The sequence below is a fragment of the Stegostoma tigrinum genome, chromosome 12 (genome assembly GCF_030684315.1).
Source record: "Stegostoma tigrinum isolate sSteTig4 chromosome 12, sSteTig4.hap1, whole genome shotgun sequence".
In the NCBI taxonomy this organism is placed as follows: Eukaryota; Metazoa; Chordata; class Chondrichthyes; order Orectolobiformes; family Stegostomatidae; genus Stegostoma; species Stegostoma tigrinum.
This window is the reverse complement of record NC_081365.1, coordinates 80,171,890-80,196,034: the sequence shown is the minus strand read 5'-3', so window position 1 is coordinate 80,196,034 and position 24,145 is coordinate 80,171,890. Positions and strand designations below refer to the sequence as shown.

At 43.7% G+C, this 24,145-nt stretch overlaps 1 protein-coding gene across 4 annotated transcripts in view; it reads right to left on the bottom strand.

Moving 5' to 3' along the window:
* The window catches only part of dgkh (diacylglycerol kinase, eta), a 529,882-nt gene that overhangs the window by 202,534 nt on the left and 303,203 nt on the right, over positions 1-24,145 (bottom strand). For all 4 annotated transcript variants that reach the window (XM_048541055.2, XM_048541057.2, XM_048541059.2 and 1 more), the window contains one exon: positions 477-581. In XM_048541055.2, the coding sequence (XP_048397012.2) occupies positions 477-581 (105 nt within the window). The remainder of the gene's footprint in view (positions 1-476; positions 582-24,145) is intronic.

The window sequence follows — 24,145 nt, the reverse complement described above, 5'->3', positions numbered from 1 at the left end:
TTACTAGTCCAAGACATGTTTAATGACTTCCCTCAAACAGACTAACCCACAATTCCTTTTTTGTACTATATGGTGTGAAGTTATTTGCTGTCACAGAATCATAGAAACTGTACAGTGTGGAAGCAGGCTATTTGGCCCATGAAGTCCATACAAACCTCCGAAAAGCAGGGCATCCAGTAACCCTGCATTTCCCAGGGCTAATCCACCTAGCCTGCACATCTCTGGACATGATGAACAATTTAGTCTGGTCAATCCACCCAATCTGCACATCTTTGGGCTGTGGAAGGAAACAGGAGTACCTGGAGGAAACCTATGCAAACATGGGGTAAAAGTGCAAACTCCACACAAGCTGAGAGTGAAATCAAACCCAGGTCCCTGGCACTGTGAGGCAGCAGTACTAATTACTGAGCTGCTATGTCACTCTGAGAGGGAGGACCACTGAAGGTATGAACAACCTATGGTAGCTGGAAGCTTACCTCATAGTGTTCTCTACTCTGCACAGATTTTAATGAAGAGATCCAGTCTTCCATTTCCTTTCTGTTCTCAGCACAAAGAATCAGTCTTCTGAATGGTGTAATTACCTGAAACACAATTCTGTAATGAGTAAACTCATATTATCAAAATTAAACATGTTTGAAAGGTAAACATTTGTTAGAGGCTATTTGTACAATATAGCTAAAAAGTACTTTGTAGTGAGAAAATTTGCAAATCTAAATGCCTTGCTGCTCTCAGCTTCCCTAATTCTGATGCTGTAGTAAGACAAGGAATTAAGATGGAACTGGAAACACGACTGGCAGCTGGGAAAATGCAAGAGCTGCGCAAAAGTTAACACACAAACCAGCAACACAGCTCTGCCCTTTTGTGAGGTGTTTATTAATTTCTTAGAAAATAGCACCTTCAAACATGTGCAGACAATCACAAAAGTTTGCATAGTTGTACATCTGGATAACCCAGAGTTCTGAAGATACTGGACTCGAAGCATTAACTTTAATTCTCTCTCTATAGATTCTCATGCTGAGTTTTCTAGCATTTGTTTCTAATTTATCATTCGTTCACACCTATTGAAATGAACCATTTTTGTTGTATGCATTTACACTAAAATGTGCAATTGTAAGCCAGAAATGTGAATGTTGTATCTGATTAGCAATAGGGGTCAACTTGTTCTAGGATTTTTGACAGGTTATTCTAAAGGATCTCTGAGAAGCAATTCAAAAGTTGGAGTCAGTTAGACTTACTAAGAAGTTAGCAATGGGAAAGAGAAACACAGACTCCATACAAAAAAAATGCTGCTGTTAAGATGTGCTGTTGAAAAGACCACTGACGTGGAGGACGTTCAGGGAGAAGCCACAATAGCATTTGGAGAGGTCTGTGGTTAAAGTTCAGAGGAAACCATGAAGCTAGGAAGTGCAGCTGAGTGTTGCAGTTAGGGCTTGGGGGAAGTCCTGGAAGCAGAAAGATGTAATTATTGTTTTAGTGGAACCAAACGACTGTATTGAAAAGGCGAAAAAGCAATAACTGTTTGCTGCAGCTGATTAACATTAGAGTTTAAGGCAAAAACCCAAAAATAGTACTGACTTAGTGAAGCTGTCTGTGAAAAGCTGGAGTTAGGCCTACTGTAGATGCTGGAGCGCAGTTTTCAGAATCCAAAGGGGTGCAGTCAGGAAAGGAATGTGAACTACCAAACATAAGCAGTCTTTGGGTTAGTCAATGAGAATCATTTTTGAGGGAGATCCGAAGCTAGATCTTTGAAAGAGAATAAGTTTAATCTCTTGTAAAGTTTCTTGATGTTTGATATGTAAGGTGTATAACTGTGGAAATATGCTGACATGATTTTTGGAATTTGGATTTTAAAACAGATGCAGTGGGATTTTGGGTCAGTGCTGCGAAGGTTTGTTTTTGAAAGGTCAGAAAATCAATGTGGAACAATGGCCTAAATATATCAGTTCCAAGAAGACATACAGCTGCTTATGACCCCTGTGATGTTCAGAGATAAGCTGTTTACTCTGTTGGGTTTATAACAGACAGCGTAAACACATTAAAAAAATTATTTTCTTTTGATTTCAGTTCAGAACAATCAAACTTCAATTCAGAACAATCAGAATGCAGTTGAGAAGATAGAATAGTTTCCCCTGGGAAAGGAAACTTCACATTAAGTTTAGTCATTTCAGTAGAAGTGGTTTTTAGTCTATGAACCTTCAAACCAGGATAAATGATTAGAAATCTTCAAGTTGTTTAAACTGAAAATGCGAAGGCAATCAAAATTATGAAAAGCTCATGTGGTCAGAGTCAGAAAAGAATTATTAAACTCAAGAGGTCTGGCTGCATCTAAGAAGGGAAAACAGCATTCATGTCTTGAGCCCAGTGATCCTTCTTCAGAACTGATAAAATTGTCTCCACAATTTAAGAAAAATCTGAAAACAGTCAGATTTGTAAAGATTTAGAAAACTGGCACATGAACGATATTCCTCTGGGATGTCTATAAACGGGTGGTGTTGGCAGACAGACTGAAACTTTGTTGTCCTGTTTTGTGTTAAATTTTTTATAAACCGCCTTTTATACGTACATCACTTGTTTTTGGTTTTGTCCTCTTCTTCTGTGTAATAAATGTATGCTCCTGTTAAAGAATATCTGGGACATCATTTGAATATGTTTCTTCGATTTAATCTCCATGCTAACTAAAAAAAAATACAGTTTACATCTGTGATCTGTCTTATTGATTTACCCAGCAGTTGACATCTTTTCAGGGGAAGAAATGAGAAATCCACATGAAATCTCTTGAGTACATTTTACTATTTGATGTGCCACTGTAGATCAACCACAGTTTGCCTATTACATAGAAACAGGGAAGATAGGAGCAGGAGGAGGCCATCCAGTCCTTTGAGCCTGTTCCAACATTCTTCACGATTATGGCTGATCGTCAACTCAATAGCCATTCCTGCTTTGTCACCATAACCTTTGATCCCATTTGTCCTAAGTGCTGTATCTAGTCGGTTTTTGAATACCTTCAATGTTTCAGCATCAACTACTTCCTGTGATAATGGAATTCACAGGATTACCACTCTCTGGATGAAAAAATATCTCCTCATCTCCGTTCTAAATGGTTTACCTCAAATCCTCATACTGTGGCCCCTGGTTCTGGAAACACCCACCATTCAGAAAATCCTCCCTGTGTCTACCCTGTTCAGTCCTGTTAGAATTTTATAAGTTTCTATGAGATCCCCCCCTCATTGGTCTGAACGCCAGCAAAAAGAACCTCAACCTCGTCAATCTCTCCTCACATCAGACCCGCCATCCCCGGCATCGGCCTGGTAAACTTCTGCTGCACTGCCTCAAGAGCAAGAGCATCGTTCCTCAGAAAAGGAGATCAAAATTGCATGCAATATTCTAGGTGTGGCCTCACCAAGACCCTGTACAACTGCAACAACACATCCCTGCTCCTGTACTTGAAACTTCTCACAATGAAAGCCAACATACTATTGGCCTTCTTTACCGGCTGCTGTAACTGCATGCTTAAATTCAGCGACTGGTGCAAAAGGACGGCCAGGTCCCACTGCGCACTCCCCTCTCCCAATTTACAGCCATTCAGGTAGTAATGTGCCTCCTTGTTTTTGCGTCTGAAGTGAATAACCTTGCATTTATCCAAATTATACTGCATCTGCCATTGATTCGTCCACTCACCCACCCTGTCCAGATCATGCTGAAGGATCTCTGCTTCCTCATCACAGTTCATCCTCCCATCCAACTTGGTATCATCTACAAACTTGGAGATGTTACATTTTGCTCCCTCATCCAAATTATTAATAAACATTTTCAATAGCTGGAGTCCTAACGCCAATCCCTGTGGCACCCCATTAGTTGCTGCCTGCCAATGTGAAAAGGGCCTATTAATTCCTACTCTTTGTTTCCTCTTGCCAACCACCTTCCTATCCATCTCCTTACACTTCTCCCTATCCCATGTGTTTTAATCTTGCACATTAATCTCTTATGTGGGACTTTGTCAAATACTTTCTCAAAGTCTAAATTTGGCTGGCTCCCACTTGTCAGCTCTACGAGTTACAATTTCATAGAATTCCAACAGATTTGTCAAGCATAATTTCCCCTTCATAAATCCATCCTCACTCTGTTTGATCTGCCACTGCTTTCTAAATGCTCTGCTATAACAACCCTGACAACGGACTCGAGAATTTTCCCCGCTACGAATGTTTGCTCACCGGTCTATAGTTCTCTGCTTTCTCTCTACCTCCCCTTTTGAATATTGGAGTGACATTAGACGCCTTCAAATCTGCAGGGGCACTTCTACAGTCTACAAAATCCTGAAAGAGGGCCACCAATTCATTCACTTTTTCTGGAGCAACTTCCTTAACTAGTCTGTGATGTAGACTATCAGGTCCTGGGGATTTATCGGTCTTCAGTCCCCACTTTTCTCCTAGCGCCATTTCTCTGCTAATGTTGATCTCCCTCATATCTTCCCTCTCACTTACCCATATGCATGTAAAGATAATTCTGATTTTCTTACGTTGTTTGTTCAAAATCTTGAAATCTTGTTTTATTCTCACAGATAATCTGAAACATTGTTTGCTTTTAAAAAAGCTACTAGTCCTGAAACAAATCATTGAATAAATTTGGTGGTCTTGTCCAGGATCATAATGTTATTCAGTACAACCTACCTGTTCCAGACCTATCTGCCCAAGATAGTATTGATAGAACTAACCACCAAAACATCCTTGTGTAGACCAAGTGCCATCTTCACATTGTGTATACCCAATATCGTGCTACGTGACTCTACCAATGTGCTGAACAGATTTCTATCTGACCTGGCAAATCAAAACTGGGCATCAATTAGGCACAGGTGATTATCAGCAGCAACAGAATTTTATTCAACCACATGCCTCAATTTTTTTTTAACTTATTCACTTGTGGGATGTGGCACTGATGGCTTGGCAGCATTTATTGCCCATCTCTAGTTGCCCTCGAGAAGGTGGTGGTAAGCTGCCTTCTTGAACCACTGCAGGCAGACCCACAATGATGCACAACCCTACCATTACCATAAAGCATGATTCAATGAAGAATGCTGGACTACATGCCAGGTGTGGCACCAGGCATACGTAAAAATGAGATGTCAACCTGGTAAAGTTACAACAGAGAACTGCTTGCATGCCAAACCACGGAAGCAGAAAATGATAGACAGAGCTAGATAAACCAACAATAAAACATCAAATCAAAGCTCTGTAGTCCTACCACAAGAGAAGGGAGCACACAGTCTCAAAAAGAAGCAAAGACCTGAGCAGCAGGTGGCCCTTCAATAAAGGGTACTGTCATAGTTGGCAATATTTTGCATACACATCTGATTAACTGGGAAAGGGACTTTCTTCCAGGAGGCTGCAGGGATTAGCAGCAATCTTCTCTGAGGGCCCAAACCTCCTGAGGCTGAGATCATAGAACCATAACAGCAGAATTAGACCATTTGGCCCATCAAGTCTGCTCTGCCATTTATGGCTGATACGCTTCTCAACCCCATTCTCCTGCCATCTCCCTATAACCACTGAAACCCATACAATGAAGAACCTATCTATCTCTTAAATACACTCAATGACTTAGGGTCCGCAAGTCTTCTGTAGCAATGAGTTGCACAGATTCACCATCCCACAGCTGACAAAATTCCTCTTTATCTCAGTTCTGAAGGGTTGTCCCTTCACTCTGAAGCTACGCTCTAAGGTCCTAGTCTCTCCTCCTAATGAAAACATCTTCTCATATGTTGAGAGTGATCAACACATTAGAGATCCTGCCTACTGTAAGCTCTTTATTGGAAGGTGTTGCCTTGTTGAACTGATTTGCTGTGCCAATCTCTTCTTTCCTTTGAATAGGCAGGTTGTTTCACCTGCACTTGGTTTTGCTGCTGCTTTTTTCCACAAAGAAAGCTGACAACAATAAAATTGAGATACATGTGTACAAGAGAACTTCAAACTTCAGAAAGCTAAGACTGTTCCAGACTGCGATAATTCCAGGCTGTCAGAAGTAATCCTGCATGCACCAACCTTTTCACTGTGGCTGATCATTCTTCCAGCACATAAACTGCATTATTTACCTGGCCCCTTGCACAATATCCTCTACTCAGCCTACCTGGCAATCTAATCGCTAGCCAGCTGGCTCCGGACTTGTCCAGCACATGGCATTCCCAAGAGCAAATAAGGATTGTCAATAAATGCTATCCCAATCAGCAATGTCACATCACATAAATGAATCAAGAGCAGTCATCACTCTCCACTGTACTTGCACCTTTTGAATCCTGGTAAGGTATACAGCTCAGGGAATCCACATGCTGGCTGTAGTAAAGCTTAATTACTGATTTGAATTTTTCTAACTGCTGTTCCAGTGTACTTCTCTCCAAACCGACTTTAGTTATGGTCTTCAGATCTAACATTTCTCATTAGGCATTTAACCCCAGCTGTACTCTGCTTCTTTTGAGGCAGAATTCTAACTATATCTCCTCACTCTACTTAATCTGGAATCTGTCTCCTTTTTGACTGCTTTACGCAATTTTCCATTGATTCCTTGGGACAGCAGTCCACTCGATAAACAAACAAATCGTTATTTCAGTTTAGAAAGGAGTTGCACATGGAACCTTGCAGAATAGCAGACTCCGAAGTAAGTGCCTGAGCAATTGAAGATTCTGTTGGGCAATTTCTCTCTGCCTGGAACCCTATGAAAGTCTCATTTTAATTGGAGAATTCTGGGAGTTCTGATATACTTAAGTAAAATATCTATTCCGGAAAAGTTTCTCTCCTAAAATACATAACCTACTCCAGAGTAAGTTTTCAACAGATCCCATACTTGCCCAACACCCAAATACAAAACCCCAAATCCTCCCTGTACTCCACAACAGTGGGACCCAGGACTTTCTCACCACTGCCAGAACTGACCCAACACCCTTACCACTGCTTTGCACATGAACCATTTTGCCCCCCACTAAATCTCACCACCTCCCATACCTGGCATCTGCTGCCCACTGGGCCCCCTCCTCCCATCCATCCTGACCTACTCTAAACAGAGCATTATTTAACTGATTCTCTTGCCAACCTGCACCCTACCCATCTGGCATAATACCCTCCCATCCCGCTTACCAAATGTACTTGTTGTTTGCCAGCAGCTGTCAAAGTGGCTTTCTGGACCTTCACATTTCAGAACACAGCAGCTGACTGCTGTGAAAAGAGGGTGTGATTTGCCTTCCTCTGACTGCTCTATGCCATGCAAGACCTCTCAAAATGGAAGATCAACTCCGTATTTCTGAGGAAACCCTACATGAAATCTCATTTCAGAAATACAGAGTTCCCTTCTTTCGATAAAATGTAAGGCCAGAGTGGCAATCTGCGGGAGGGTGCCACTCCCTGGAAATCCACTAGTGTTAACCAGTTCATTGTAATATTTAAGAGCTTTTTGCCAGTTTATGTCATTTGCTTCAATTTCAAAACAAAATACTTTTCCATATTCATCCTAAAATTCCTTCAAGACTTCAGAATCTTGAACTTTGTTCTCTTCCTTTCCACACTATTGACCCTATCTGCACTCTCAGTGTTTCTTAACAGGCAGCATCTTGATACAGACGCAGCACAGGCCCTCCATAAATTTGCACTCAGGTCTCATGTTTTGTCTGTTACTATGATTGCCCAAATGACACTCCATATAAAAACAACCAACTTGCATTTACACTGCATCTTATTATCACTTTAATGCAATGTGTAAAAAAAATTCTGAATCCACTGTGTGAAGCCAGATCTCACAACATGCAGAAGTATAAACATCATCACTGTGTCTTGATAACCCTGGTTGAGGGTGGAATGGTGTTCAAGAGCAAAAGACAACTCCTTTTTCTTCTCCAAGCAGTATTCTGGTGTCTTTTATAGGCAGAATGAGATAACAGGACACAACGTTCTATGAATAAATGCAAAATATTGTAGAAGCTGAGAATCTGAAACAAACACTGAACAAACAATCTGGCAACAACTGTGGAGATAACCAGAATTCACGTTACGACTCTTCTTCAGGATGATGCTCTTTGGCATGTCTGGGAACATCTATGTCTGCTGTATCCAGTAAAATTTGCTGTCCACCTTTTTCAGAAAGAGCCACATAGGTTGCTTGAATAGAATCCAATCATTTGGGTGCAACAAACCAGTTGCCTTATATTAATATTCCCTTTGTTGCATCATCATTTTTTGTCATCAGTAATTGGCCATTGTTCAAACTCAACTAATCATCTAATTATTGACAAGCCATAAGAATACTGTTTTGAAGGAGAATGATAACAAACTAAACAGCTCGTGTCTGTACAGAATTTTCAACATAACAAAACCACCCATGATATTTAACAGCAGTGTTAAAAAGTCACATTTGACCCCTACTTCATCAGGAGGTATGAGAGCAAAACAGAAGATAGATTTAAAAGAATGCCTTAAAGCAGAGAATAGAGGTATATGGAAAGAGATTTACCAATGGAGTTCTCAAGATCAGGGCCAAGGGAGTTAAAGGACATGGACAGCTGTGGTGGAAAAGTAAAATCAGGAATGATCAGGACATCAGAATCACAGTAGCACAGCTAACGAAGAGGTCTGTGACTTCACTGCTCAGGCCATGGAGTACAGGAGTTGGGATGTCACATTGAGGTTGTTCAGGACGTTGATGTGACTTGATCTAGAGTACTGTGTACAGTTCTGGTCTCCCTAAAATAGGAACGATAATAAGGTGGAGAGGTTTCAGAGAGTTGCCAGGATATTACCGGGAATTTGAGTTATGAGGAAAGGCTGGATGGGCTGTGACTTTATTCACTGGAGTGTATGAGGTTGAGTTGTGACCTTAGAGGTTTATAAAATCAGGAAGAATATAGATAGATAGATAGATAGGTGTCTTCTCCCTAGGGTGGGGGTTTTCAAGATTAGGGGACATTTTTTATGATGAGAGGTGAATGAGTTAAAAAAAACATGAAGAGCAACTTTTTTTTAAATCAGAAAGTGGTTCATGTGTGAAATTAACTTCCAGAGGAAGTGGTGAATGTGGACACAAAGTTTAAAAGACATTTAGATAAATACATTAGTAGGAAAGGAGGGGTATAGGCCAAGCACAGGCAGATGGGACTAGTCTAGTTTGGGATAATGGTCGGCATGGGCTGGTTGGATGAAGGGTCTGTTTCCATGCTGTATATCTCTATGACTGGAGGAAATTATTGAGAAAGAGCAGGCCAAGGCTATGGAAGAATTTAAAAACAAGGATGAGAATTTAAAAAGCAACACATTACTTAACTAGGAGTTAATTAAATAAGCGAGCACAGGGAAAAGCTGGTAAACTTTCCCTGTTTACCCACACTTACCAAATGTCTGGTGTGAACGAGGACTTTGACAGCAGTGTTTTGAGTAAGTTTAAGTTTATACAGGGGATGTCGACCAGACTCAAAAAGGGGATAAATTAGGTTTTCATTAACGATGGATAAATCAAGGATGGATCAAGCAAAATTCTGGAGTTGGAAGGATTAATTGGCTAGAAGCTCATCTTGGAGATAATCATGGTATTATGGTTGCAAATAGTATAGTTCAGCCTCAAACTGTAAACAGGGATAGGCAGGTGGATGGAATTGGTGACTACAGAATGGAGTTTTCATGGAAAACAAGACAAAGGTTGTAGTCTTTCCAGCATTTAAATGGAGGAAATTTCTGCTTATCCAGGAGTAGGTGTGGTTTGAAGGCTGATAATTCAAAGACAGCTGAGGATTCGGGAGCTGTGGTGCTGGGGAAGAGTCCCATGTCCTCAACATATATGTGGAAACTGATTGATGTTTGCTGAACACCAAAAGTAACAGTGCAGAGACAGGATAAGAAGCCATTGCAAGTGAAGATTCTCTGGCTACAGTTAGATAGTAGAGAATTGAGAGCTGGATGGTGAGGCCAACCATGTCAAAGGTAACTAACAGATGCAGAAGGAAGAAAACGCACAATCAGCCATGAGCTCAGGTGTTCTTTTTCTTACTACTATGTTAAGGTTAATAATTATTATCAGAAATAACAGGAAAGCATTCCTGGTAGTTTTGAGAAAAGTTATTATAACTGACAGGTTGTTCGGCTAAGCTGTCAATCAGTTCTGCAATCACAAGTATCTATTTGCGTTTCCTCCCAATTTGTCAAACATGTGTCTTGTGACTTGCTCATATCTTCCATCGGGCCTTGTGTAACAATTGAGCTATTGAGATTGATATTTAACTGAACAACTGTTTGTTGTAGATGTGAGTCTGTTTGTGATGATTTGGCCTGTATAAAACCACATTATCCTCCCTTTATAGCACTGAACTACTGCCAGCAAAACATGCTTTGGTATTTTTCCTACCACACCTCACCACACCAAACAGAACTCCAGGGATCTCTCCAGTCACACAATATTCCCTCTGAGACAGCTGCATGGCCTATCTGTTCTCAGTCCAATATTATATACACACTTTATGCTCTCTCTCTGTCAATGTACAAGAGTGATTACCAGAAATCATTTCTATCCATTTGCCACCCTAGGTGAAGGAGGAATAAAGATGGTGCTACCAATTAGAAGCTGGACTGAGCTGGTTAGAGTTCACAGTGGTTTGGATATTACAAACCTCCAGCTTGCAAAATACCATTCTAATGCTTGTGCGGAAGACACTAGAGAGTAGCAACTTGTCCCTCCTGTGTGCCCATTGCTGACTTAGAATGGGCAGGTATATGAAGTGGCACGGGCAGCATTGTGGCTCAGTGGTTAGCACTGCTGCCTCACAGCACCAGGGACCCAGGTTTGATTCCACCCGAGGGCAAATGTCTGTGTGGAGTTTGTATATTGTCCCCGTGTCCGTGTGGGTCTCTTCCGGGTGGTCTGCCTTCCTCTCACAGTCCACAGATGTGGAGGATAGATGGATTAGCTATGTTAAATTGCATAGTATTCAGGGATGTATAGATCAGGTGGGTTATAGGGGGACAGATCTGGGTGGGATGCTGTTAGGGTCAGTATGGTGGAGAATTCCAAGATAATAAAATGTGAGGCTGGATGAACACAGCAGGCCAAGCAGCATCTCAGGAGCACAAAAGCTGACGTTTCGGGCCTAGACCCTTCATCAGTATGGGCTTGTTAGGTCAAAGGGCCTGTTTTCCACATTGTAGAGATTCTATGAAAGATCTTTTCCTGAAATTTGCGTGACTTGAATTTAAACTTCACAGCTTGAGGACAGGTTTGACATGTATGTTTCAACCCAGAAACAGCCCACCTAAATTGGAAGCTGTCAAATTTGAGTGGTTATGTCCACCCTCTGTTGTAGTTAGCACCAAGTGCAACATATAAAATTGAGACCAAGGGGAGACTCGGAGACCATTTCGTCCAGCATTTGCACTCCGTACACAATAAACAACACCTTCCAGTTGTCAACCATTCTAACTCCCCCCTCCCCCTCTTACTCCCTGGGTGACATATCCATCCTGGAACTCCTCCAGTGTCACAGGGACGCCGTCCGCAAACTGGAAGAGCAGCACGTCATATTCTGTCTTGGGGGCTACAGCTTGATAGCCTAAACATGGATTTCAACAGTTTTAAAATCTCCCCACTCTCGGCCTCATTCCATGTCCATTATTAGGACACCATTTCATCCCTTTCATCCCCGCCTCCTCGACCAGGCACCATCTGTCCACCTTCTCTCTCACCTGTCCGCCTCTCCCACCGCACTGACCAATCCCCAACACTCCCTACCTGCACTCACCTATCACGATCCCACCTACCTTCCTGAGCCCCACCCCGCCTCTCTATTTATTTCCAGCTCCCTTCCCCCTCCTCATTTCTGAAGGAGGGTCTTGACCAGAAATGTCAACTTTCCTGCCCTCTAATGTTGCCTGCCCTGCTGTGCTCCTCCAGCTCCACACTGTGTTGTCTCTGACTCCAGCATCTGCTGTTCTTGCTGAGTCAGTATAAAATTGTTGAATATGTTTTGAGGATGTGCATTGCAAATACACCCATTTTAAACTATAGGGTTGATTACATACACAATTTGACAGACATTTACAGTTTTTGCTCACATATTTTACTGGAATGTAGTTATATAAAGTGTATCTTTGGAATAGTTTCAAAGTTTCAACAGTCCTTCAAAGACAGTGAGATTGAAAGACAAGCTGGAGACTTCGTGTGAAGTTAGTAGTAAAATAGCCTCATACGTTTGTGGTCAGGGACTCAGTTCAGATTATGTTTTACAATGAATTTAGTGATATTAATGGTTTCTTACTTCTAATACACTGAGAAGGAAGAAACATTATCTACTTATTTCAGATATACCACTTATCTCTGCTATTGTTTAAATTCCTATTTACACTTAATAAATATGACTGAGAGCTTTCGTTCGCTCTTTTTCAACAAATTTTTAAAATTCTTCTCAGTAGTTTTTTTTAATCAAGCAAACAGCAAAATGCACAGAATTTATTTAACGTGCTGCTTGAAGTCTTCAGCCAGCAGTTGCTCACAGCTGTGTCCTGGAGATTAGTCTTTCAATGATTGCACCTAATCTTGGCAGATTGGTAAATCTGGTGTGCTGTATAGGTCAAGGAGGGCGAGTGGACATGGACAATGTATCCAGTAGTTAAATGAATTTCAATGGATCTTGGGCTTGAGCAAATAAAAGAATACAACTCTTGGTGTTAAAAGCATATTTAAGGTGGAGACAGTGGTGTAGTGGCAATGTAAAACAAAATGGACGGGCTGTTCAGAGACCCAGGTTGATGCTAAAGGGACAGGATTTCAAATCTCAACCAAACAGCAGGTGGAATTTATATTCAACAGGTAGAACTATCATCAATTGTTGTAAAAAGGCATATAGAACAGAGAACATAGAACATTACAGCGCAGTACAGGCCCTTCGGTCCTCGATGTTGCGCCGACCTGTGAAACCAATCTGAAGCCCATCTAACCTACACTATTCCATTATCATCCATATGTTTATCCAATAACCATTTAAATGCCCTTAAAGTTGGCGAGTCTACTACTTTTGCAGGTAGGGCATTCCATTCCCTTACTAATCTGAGTAAAGAACCTACCTCTGAATTCTGTCCTATATCTATCACCCCTCAATTTAAAGCTATGTCCCCTCATACTAGCCATTACCATCCAAAGAAAAAGGCTCTCACTCTCCACCCTATCTAATCCTCTGATCACCTTGTATGCCTCGATTAAGTCACCTCTTACCCTTCTTCTCTCTAACGAAAACAGCCTCAATTCCCTCAGCCTTTCCTCATAAGACCTTCCCTCCATACCAGGCAACATTCTGGTAAATCTCCTCTGCACCCTTTCCAATGCTTCCACATCCTTCCTACAATGCGGCGACCAGAGCTACGCAATACTCCAAGTGCGGCCGCACCAGAGTTTTGTACAGCTGCAACATGACCTCATGGCTCCAAAACTCAATCCCCCTATTAATAAACTCTAACACACTGTATGCCTTTTTAACAACCCTATCACCCTGGGTGGCAACTTTCAGGGATCTAAGCAAATGGACACCGAGATCTCACTGCTCATCCACACTACCAAGAATCTTACCATTGGCCCAGTACTCTATATTCCTGTTACTCCTTCTGAAGTGAATCACTTCACACTTATCCGCATTAAACTCCATTTGCCACCTCTCAGTCCAGCTCTGCAGCTTATCTATGTCTCTCTGTAACCTGCAACATCCTCTGCACTATCCACAACTCCACCAACTTTGGTGTCATCCACAAATTTACTAAACCATCCTTCTACGTCCTCATCCAGGTCATTTATAAAAATGACAAACAGCAGTGGCCTCAAAACAGATCCTTGCAGTACACCACTAGTAACTGAACTCCAGGATGATCATTTCCCATCAACCACCACCCTCTGTCTCATCACACCTAGCCAATTTCTGATCCAAACCGCTAAATCACCCTTAATTCCATGACACTGTATTTTCTGCAATAGCCTACCATGGAGAACTTTATCAAACACTTTACTGAAATCCATATACACCACATCAAACAGTTTTGCACATCCACCTGTTTGGTCACCTTCTCAAAGAACTCAATAAGGTTTGTGAGGCACGACCTACCCTTCACAAAACTGTGTTGACTATCCATAATCAAATTATTCCTTTCTAGATGATTATAAATCCTATCTCTTATAATCCTCTCCAACACTTTACCCACAACCAAACTAAGGCTCACTGGTCTATAATTACCAGGGTTGTCTCTACTCCCCTTCTTGAATAAAGGGACAACATTTGCTATCCTCCAGTCTTCTGGCACTATTCCTGTAGACAATGACGACATAAAGATCAAAGCCGAAGGCTTTGCAATCTCCTCCCTAGCTTCCCAGCGAATCCTACGATAAATCCCATCCAGCCCAGCTGACATACCTAGTTTCAGACTTTCCAGAATTGCTAACACCACCTCCTTATGAACCTCAATTCCATCTAGTCTAATAGCCCGTATCTCAGTATCCTTCTCGACAACATTGTCTTTTTCCTTTGTGAATACTGATGAAAAATATTCATTCAGTGCCTCTCCTATCTCTTTGCACTCCACGCACAACTTCCCACCATTGTCCTTGACTAGCCCTAATCTTACTCCAGTCATTCTTTTATTCTTGATATACTTATAGAAAACTTTAGGATTTTCTTTGACCCTACCTGCCAAAGACTTCTCATGTCCCCTCCGGGCTCTTCTTAGCTCTCTCTTTAAGTACTTCCTGGCTAACTTGTAACTCTCAAGTGCCCTAACTAAGCCTTCACCTCATCATTACATAAGCCTCCTTCTTCCGCTTGACAAGAGATTCAACTTCTTTAGTAAACCACAGTTCCCTCACTAGTCCACCTCCTCCCTGACTGACAGGTACATAGTTATCAAGGACACGCAGTAGCTGTTCCTTGAACAAGCTCCACATTTCAATTGTGCCCAGCCCCTGCAGTTTCCTTCCCCATCCTGTGCATCCTAAATCTTGCCTAATCGCCTCATAATTGGCTTTCCCCCAGCAATAACTCTTGCCCTGCAGTATATACCTACCCCTTTCCATCGCTAAAGTAAACATAACTGAATTGTGGTCACTATCACCAAAGTACTCACCTACCTCCAACTCTAACACCTGGCCTGGATCATTACCCAGTACCAAATCCAATGCGGCCTCACCTCTTGTTGGCCTATCTACATACTGTGTCAGGAAACCCTCCTGCACACATTGGACAAAAACTGACCCATCTAAAGTACTCAAGCTATAGCATTTCCAGTCAATATTTGGAAAGTTAAAGTCCCCCATAACAACTACCCTGTTACTTTCACTCCTATTCAGAATCATCTTTGTAACCCTTTCCTCTACATCTCTGGAACTTTTCAGAGACCTATAGAAAACTCCCAACAGGGTGACCTCTCGGTTCCTGTTTCTAACCTCAGCCCATACTATCTCAGTCAACGAGTCCTCATTAAACGTCCTTTCTGCCAGCTTAATACTGTCCTTGACTAACAAGGCCACACCTCCCCGTCTTTTACCACCTTCCCTGATCTTACTGAAACATCTAAACCCTGGAACCTGCAACAACCATTCCTGTCCCTGCTCTACCCATATCTCCAAAATAGCCACAACATCAAAGTCTCAGGTACCAACGCATGCTGCAAGTTCACACATCTTATTCCAGATGCTCCTTCCAACCACCTTCCTGCCTGCCGGTACACGCCTGCAACTTTGAACCTTATTCATGAGCTCACTATTCTCAACCTCCTGTACACTGGAGCTACAATTCAGGTTCCCATCCCCCTGCTGAATTAGTTTAAACCCTCCCGAACAGCATTAGCAAATTCCTCCCCCCCCCCCCTAGGATAGTGGTGCCCCTCTGGTTCAGGTGTAGACCATCCCATTCATAGAGGTCCCACGTACCCCAGAATGAACCCCAATTATCCAGGTATCTGAATCCCTCCCTCCTGCACCATCCCTGTAGCCATGTGTTCAACTCCTTTCTCTTCCTATTCCTCGTCTCGCTAGCACCTGGCAAGGGTAACAAACCAGAGATAACAACTCTGTTTGTTCTACCTCTCAGCTTCCACTCTACCTCCTTGAATTTCTGCCTTACATCCCCATCCCTTTTCCTGCCTATGTTATTGGTGCCTATGTGGACCACGACTTGGGGCTACTCTCCCTCCCCCTTAAGGATCCCGAAAACACGACCCGAGACATCACAGACCCTGGCTCCTGGGAGGCAACACACCAACCACAAATCTCTCTCATTCCCACAGAATCTCCTCTGTCCCCCTAACTATGGAGTCCCCAATGACTAATGCTCTCCTCCTCTCTCCCCTTCCCTTCTGAGCAACAGGGACAGACTCTGTGCCAGAGGCCTGTACCCCATGGCTTACCCCTGGTAAATGGTCTCTCCTAACAGAATTCAAAACGGTATACATGTTGTTGAGGGGAACGGCCACAGGGGATCCCTGCACTGTCTGCCTGTTCCCTTTCCATCCCCTGACTGTAACCTATCTACCTTTCTCTTGTACCTGAGGTATGACCACCTCTCAGTTATCCCCTCAGCCTCCTGAATGATCCGAAGTTCATCCAGCTCCAGCTCCAGTTCCCTAACACAGCTTCCGAGCAGCTGGAATTGGGTGCACTTCCCACAGATGAAGTTAATGGGGACACTAGTGGTGACCCTTACCTCCCACTTTCTACAAATATGATTCAGTGATGTCTCTTTGGGAGGGAAACTTGTCACCTTCACCCAATCTGGCTTATATGTGACTCCAGATCAACAACAATGTGTTTGACTATTACTGATAATGGGAAAACCAGTCCAGTTCTTCCCCTCCCCCCACTGCATCACAAAACCAGTCCAGCTCGTCCCCTCCCGCCACTGCATCCCAAAACCAGCCCAGCCTGTCTCTGCTTCCCTAACCTGTTCTTCCTCTCACCCATCCCTTCCTCCCACCTCAAGCCGCACCTCCATTTCCTACCTCTACCTCATTCCGCCTCCTTGACCTGTCCATCTTCCCTGGACTGACCTATCCCCTCCCTACCTCCTCACCTATACTCTCCTCTCTACCTATCTTGTTTTCTCTCCATCTTCGGTCCGCCTCCCCCTCTCTCCCTATTTATTCCAGTTCCCTCTCCCCATCCCCCTCTCTGTTGAAGGGTCTAGGCCTGAAACGTCAGCTTTTGTGCTCCTGAGATGCTGCTTGGCCTGCTGTGTTCATCCAGCTCCACACTTTGTTGCTTGACTATTATGAGTGCTCTCTGAAATATCAAGTCATTTAGTTCAAGGGCAAATAAAGATAGACTTTGCTAGCAAGGCCAACATCCCAAAAACGAACGTCTATGAGAAAAACAGGGCATAAATTTTAAGGAAAAGCCTTTGACGCCAAACCACAGAAAAAAACGTCAGATGTAAAAATCCATTAAGCATCTTATATTTATTAAGTTCTGAAATCATATAAAAATATTGCAAGAAAACGGCTTCTGGGGGCTACATTGGCTTCAATATCATGTCCAATGTTTTCTTTAATCATGTTAGGAAGATTGCAAACTTCCAGAGTGATCTGGAATCTTGCATTGACAAGCCTATTTTTGGAGTGGAAGATAGCACTGGAAATTCAAGAAAACATGTTGGATGTGAAAGATAAGGCACGCACATTCCTGACACCTGACCAACTAAAACTGGCAATATTTCACATTCTAATTTCCTGCACACCAGAAGTATATCTAAACTAAAGCATGTGCATATGCTTTACTTTCAGCAATGGATTTTTATTGATATTTATCCAGCTATAATCTCTTTACTAATAAACTAGAATTCCAATAGCTTAGAACACTGCATCTGAATACTGTACGTCATCTTCAAATCTGAGACAAGCCTACAAAACTAAGACACAGCTAAAATTACAAATTTATAATTTTGTAGGCTGTGAAAGTGCCAGAAAATGATGAAGGTTAAAATGAAACGCTGCATAATAATCAGATGGTGCCAGACTCAACTATTTGGGAGTCGTAAACCATTATTCACTGGCTCTGCACAAATGCCACTGGCCCCAGGCCGTTGGGCCATTACACTCCCTAGCATAAATTATATAATGAGTTAAAGGTGGGTTCTGCTTTCAGAGGAGAAAGCAGAAACACAGGTTTGAGATTAGACGACAGATAATTCACTCCTCATGCGAAATGATTTAACAGTCTACGAACAGGTTAGGTAATTTCACCTGAAGACTGGGCATTTTTCCACCCAAAACTCAACTACTCTCAAGATGCAAAACAAACCCACTTCACAGAGGCTTCGTTCAAAGGGAACGAATTACAGTCAGAGTATAAATGTCCCACTTGCCTGCTCCTGGGGCATTTAGACTAGCGATGGAACTCGACAGATTGTCGGAGCTTGGGACAAGGCTCGGGGGCCAGGAGCATGTAACTGGAAAATCTAGATCATTCAAAGAACTCTTAGCTATGGTCAGCCTGAAGGAAGTGACAATCTCTTATTGGCAGCTTCAAACCCATTTTTCTCAGAGTTTACAGATCATCAAACTCTGACTGAGATCTGAATAAGATCTCAGCCTCCTGGGTTAGAAACTTGCACAAGGATCAAGCTAACAGGTCAACACAATATTTTATTTACACCTTAGCAGCTTGAAATGACATCAAGCCTCACAATGCACCTGAAGAAGAATCACTGGACCCAAAACATTAACACTGCATTCTCTCCACAGATGCTGCCGGACCTGCTGAGGTTTTCCAACAATTGCTGTTTTTATTTCTGATTTCCAGCCTCTGTGATTCTTTGTTTTTTTTTCAGTTTAGTGTTTAAAGTACTGCTACATATCTTCCAGGTATGCCTGCCTTGAAGAAGTTCTGTTCTTCTTTCTGTCAGGATTTCCATTTTTTTCTTGTTCAATGTCATTGCTTTTGTTGTCGCTTCTGGTGTTTGGCAAGGTATTTGCCAGAACTTGTTTCCACAGCCACATCACATTCTGCAGAGACTACTTCCAGCTCAGACTTACCCCATGTGGACTCCATCTGAAGTGTCATCCTTCGTGTTTTGAAGCCACCCAGGATCACACGTATCTCTGTGACGTACAGCTCCTCAGACATCTGCTTTAGCCAGAAATTCAGTGCCATGCGTAAACACTGGGTCAGAGCTGCCCTGCTCCCCAGTTCAACTTCATCCTCCAGCTCATTCAATGTTCTAACAAGAAATGTTTTCTATTCCTTTCAGATACAAAGGAATGCAACTTTGAAGAAGGGGTACTAGACCCAAAACATTAACTTTCATTAACTTTAACCCAAAACTTTCTCTCCACAGATGCTGTCAGACCTTCTTTTTCCAGCAATTTCTGTTTTTGGTGCTCACAATCAATCTATGTTCTGGTGTTAAATCCAGTCCTGCTCAGAATCAACACATTATGTTCAGTTCCATGCCCAGCAGCCACAAGTGAGGAATTTGTCCTTCAAACACTTGTGCCGGACAGCTGCACTGTTACAATGTCATCCAACATCCAAAAAAAATCCAGCCTATTCACTGCCAGGATTCTGTCCCTCCTGCTGTTAAAATAACTGCTGTAACAATCTGCCTGTGAGGAAGAGATAATGGGAACTGCAGATGCTGGAGACTCCAAGATAATAAAATGTGAGGCTGGATGAACACAGCAGGCCAAGCAGCATCTCAGGAGCACAAAAGCTGACGTTTCGGGCCTAGACCATTCATCCTTCTTTAAGTGAATCCAAACCTTACATTCAGGACTCTTTGGGAAAATGAATTCTCCTTTGCCCAATCAACAGTTTAACTGCAACCAAATCTACCTTTGGTCTCCTTGCAATCACATGTTGGCATTTCGTCATCACCACAGATTCTGATCACTGCCCCATCAATGTAACCACCATTTCTGACCTCCTTGCTGCAGTTCTTGAAGTGACTGAATGCCACTGCATATCTGAAAACGAGATACTATGAAACCAAGTTTAATCACATAAAAGAACAGTAACAAAATGCAAAAATCATTAGCGGCACTGTTTGGAAATAACCCAGGAGTTGTGAGGGGTGTTAAGAACTCCATTATTTTGTTATTATCTTTCTCATCTTTAGTTTGTAAATGTGAGTCAAAGTTGACTTTCAAACTAGGGAAAGTGTAGGTCCACCCGAGGACAGGACGGAATATTGGCATAGAGCCTGAGGAAGTGGGTGAAGTCCCTAACGATTACTTTGCATCAGCATAAACAAAGGAGAAGGAAATGGTGGATGGTAAGTCTCAGAAGGGGTAAGCTGGTATTCTGGGTCACGTCAACATAAAAAAGGTGTTGAGGGTTTTAAAACACATTAAGACAAGACAATTCCCCAGGATCTGACGGGATCTATTCTATAAGGCTGAGGGAAGCAGTTGAGGAAATTGTTGGGGCATTGTATGAAATCTTTAGTCACCGGAGGGGCCCCAGAGGACTGGCGAATAGCCAAGGTCGATCCTTTGTTCAAGAAGGGGAACAGGGATAATCCGAGAAATTAGAGGCCAGTAGGCCTTACATCAATGGTAGGGAAATTATTGGAGAAGATTATTCAGGATAGGATTTGCTCACATTTCGAAAAATATGGACTAACAGTAGGGAGCATGGCTTTGTGCAGGGAAGGTTGTGTCTTAGAAACTTGACTGAATTTTTTTGTGCAAGTGAAAAAGATGATTGTTTAGGATAGGGTGGTAGATGTTAACCAGATGGACTTTACCAAGGCCTTTGACAAGGTCTCTCATGGCAGGTTGATGAAAAAGTAACATCATTTGAGATCAGCAGCGGGCTGGTAAAATGGATACAGAACTGACATAGTCACAGAAGACAGAAGAGTGTTGGAAGGGTGCTTATCTGACTGGAGATCTGTGACCAGTGGTGTTCAGCAAAAATCAGTGCTGGGTCCGAGATGATTTGGAAAAGGATGTAGGTGGCCTTATTTGTATGTTTACAGACAACACAAAGTTTGGGGGAGCTGCGGATAGTGAGGAGGATTGCCACAGGGTACAAACATGCTGGAGATTTGCGCAAGAAACAGCAGATGGAGTTTAATCTGGACAAATAAGAGGAGATGAATTTTGGAAGGTCTAATGCAGAAAGGAAATACACAGTAAATGGTAGAACCGTTAGTAGCATAAAGACACAGAGGGATCCAGCAGCCAGGTCTACAGTTTCGTGAAAATGACAATATAAGTAGAAAAGGTGATCAAGAATGATGCCTTGAGATAGTAGGAACTGCCGATGCTGAAGAATCTGAGATAACAAGGAGCCAGTAAAGGTGAGGGTAGATGGGGAGTTAGGGAGGAGATAGGTCAATTCAGGGAGGACGGACAGGTCAAGGAGAGGGGATGAGGCTAGTAAGTATGAGATGCAGTTGGGGTTTGAGGTGGGAGGAGTGGACAGGTAGGAGGAAGGACAGGTTAGGGAGGTGGGGGCAGGCTGGGCTGGTTTTGGGATGCAGTCGGGAGAGGAAAGATTTTGAAGCTTGTGAAGTCCACATTGATCCCACTGGGCTGCAAGGTTCCCAAGCTAAATATGAGATGTCGTTCCTGCAACCTTCGGGAAGAAGTGGAGGGCCTTTTGGTCATCTGCATCGGGAACGCAAGTGTATAGGGACTGGATTTCCTCCACTTCTTCCTGTCCCGCAGGCCCAACCAGTCTCCCTCCGCTGACACCCTCATCTGCTGAGCTGAACTTGTCCTTACCCTTAACAACTTCTCTTTCAATTCCTCCCATTACCTACAGACAAACGGGGTTGCCATGGGTACCCTCACGGGCCCAAGCTATGCCTGCCTCTTTATAGGATATGTGGAACAATCCCTCTTCCAGAGCTACACTCGCCCTATCCCCCACCTCTTCCTCTGTGACATCAACAACTGTATTGGTGGCACCTCATGCTCCCACAAAGAGCTCGAACAACTCATCCACTTCACTAAAACCTTCCACCCCAACCTTAAATTCACCTGGACCATCTCTAATACCTCTCTCTCCTTCCTGGACCTCTCTGTCTCCATCTCTGGCAACCACCTGGAAACCCATATCCATTTCAAGCCTACTGACTCCCACGGCTATCTAGAATATACCTCCTCTCATCCACCTTCCTGCAAAAATGCCATCCCCTATTCCCAATTCCTTCACCTCTGCCACATCTGCTCCCAAGATGAGGCATTCCACTCCCGAACATCCCAATGTCCTCATTGTTCAAGGACCGCAACTTCCCCTTCACAGTGGTCGAAAATGCCCTTGACCATGTCTCTCACACTTCTCACAATTCGGATGACTCGATGAACACTCCCTCCCCACAATAACAACCCACACAGAATTCCCCTCATCCTCACGTACCACCTCGCCAACCTCCAGATCAAACGCATCATCCTCCAGCACCTCCGCCATCTGCAACCTGACCCCACTACCAAAGATATTTTTCCTTCCTCACCTTTATCTGCCTTCCAGAGGGCCCACTCTGTCGTGACTCTCTTGTCCACTCCACACTCCACACTCCCCACCAGCGCCATCATACCTGGCACTTTTCCCTGCAACAGCAGGAAATGCTGCACCTGTCCCTGCACCTTCCCCCCTCACCCCCATCCCAGACCCCAAGAAAACATTCCACATCAAACAGATGTTCACCTGCACATCTGCTAACATGGTATACTGTGACTGCTGTTCCCGATGTGGCCTCCTCTACATCTGGGAAACCAAGCAGAGGCTTGGGGACCACTCTGCGGAACACCTCCACTCGGTTCACTACAAACGACTGCACCTCCCACGCGAACCATTTCAACTCCCCCCTGCACTCCTTGGATGACATGTCCATCCTGGGCCTCCTGCAGTGCCACAATGATGTCATCTGAAGGTTGCAGGAACAGCATCTCATATTTAGCTGTGGAACCCTGCAGCCCAATGGTATCAACCTGGACTTCACAAGCTTCAAAATCTCTCTTCTCCTGACTGCATCCCAAAATAGCCCAGCTCGTCCCCACCGCCCTAACCTGTCCTTCCTCCCAACTATCCACTCCTCCCACCTCAAGCCCCACAACCATCTCCTACCTACGAGCCTCAACCCCCATTCTTGACCTGTCCGTCCTCCCTAGACTGACCTATCCCCTCCCTAACTCCCCATCTACACCCACCTTTCCTGGCTCCAACCCTGCCTCTCCACCTACCTTCTCCTTTAACCATAAGACTACCTGCCTCCCCCTCTCTCCCTATTTACTTCAGAATTCCCTTCCCTTCCCCCATTTCTGAAGAAGGGTCGAGACCCAAAACATCAGGCTTCCTCCTCCTCTTGCTGCTTGGCCTGCTATGATCATCCAGCTCTACACCTTGTTATCTAAGGATGTTGTCTTTATTGGTTGGGGGACAGAGTATAAAAATTGATAAATCATGATGCAGTTCAATAGAACTTTAGTAAGGCCACATTATGATAATTGTGTACAGTTCTGGTCACTATACTACTAGAAAGATGTGGAGGCTTTGGAAAAGGTACAGAAATGGTTTACGAGGATGTTACCTGGTGATGTGGAAGTGCTGGTGTTGGACTGGATGACAAAGTCAGAGGTCACACAACACCAGGCCTCTACATCGCCGAGGCCAGATGCCAACTCTCCGACACCACCTCCTACCGCCCCCTCGATCATGACCCCACACCCACATGACCAAACCATCATCTCCAACACCACTCATGACCTCATCACCTCAGGGGACCTCCCACCCACAGCCTCCAACCTCATTGTTCCCCAACCCCGCACGGCCCGTTTCTATCTCCTTCCCAAAATCCACAAACCTGCCTGCCCTGGTCGACCCATCGTCTCAGCCTGCTCCTGCCCCACCGAACTCATCTCCACCTATCTGGACTCCATTTTCTCCCCTTTGGTCCAGGAACTCCCCACCTACGTCCGTGACACCACCCACACCCTCCACCTCCTCCAGGACTTCCAATTACCTGGCCCCCAACACCTCATCTTCACCATGGACGTACAGTCCCTATACACCTGCATTCCGCATGCAGATGGCCTCAAGGCCCTCCGCTTCTTCCTGTCCCGCAGGCCCGACCAGTCCCCCTCCACCGACACTCTCATCCGCCTAGCTGAACTCGTCCTCACCCTCAACAACTTCTCTTTTGACTCCTCCCACT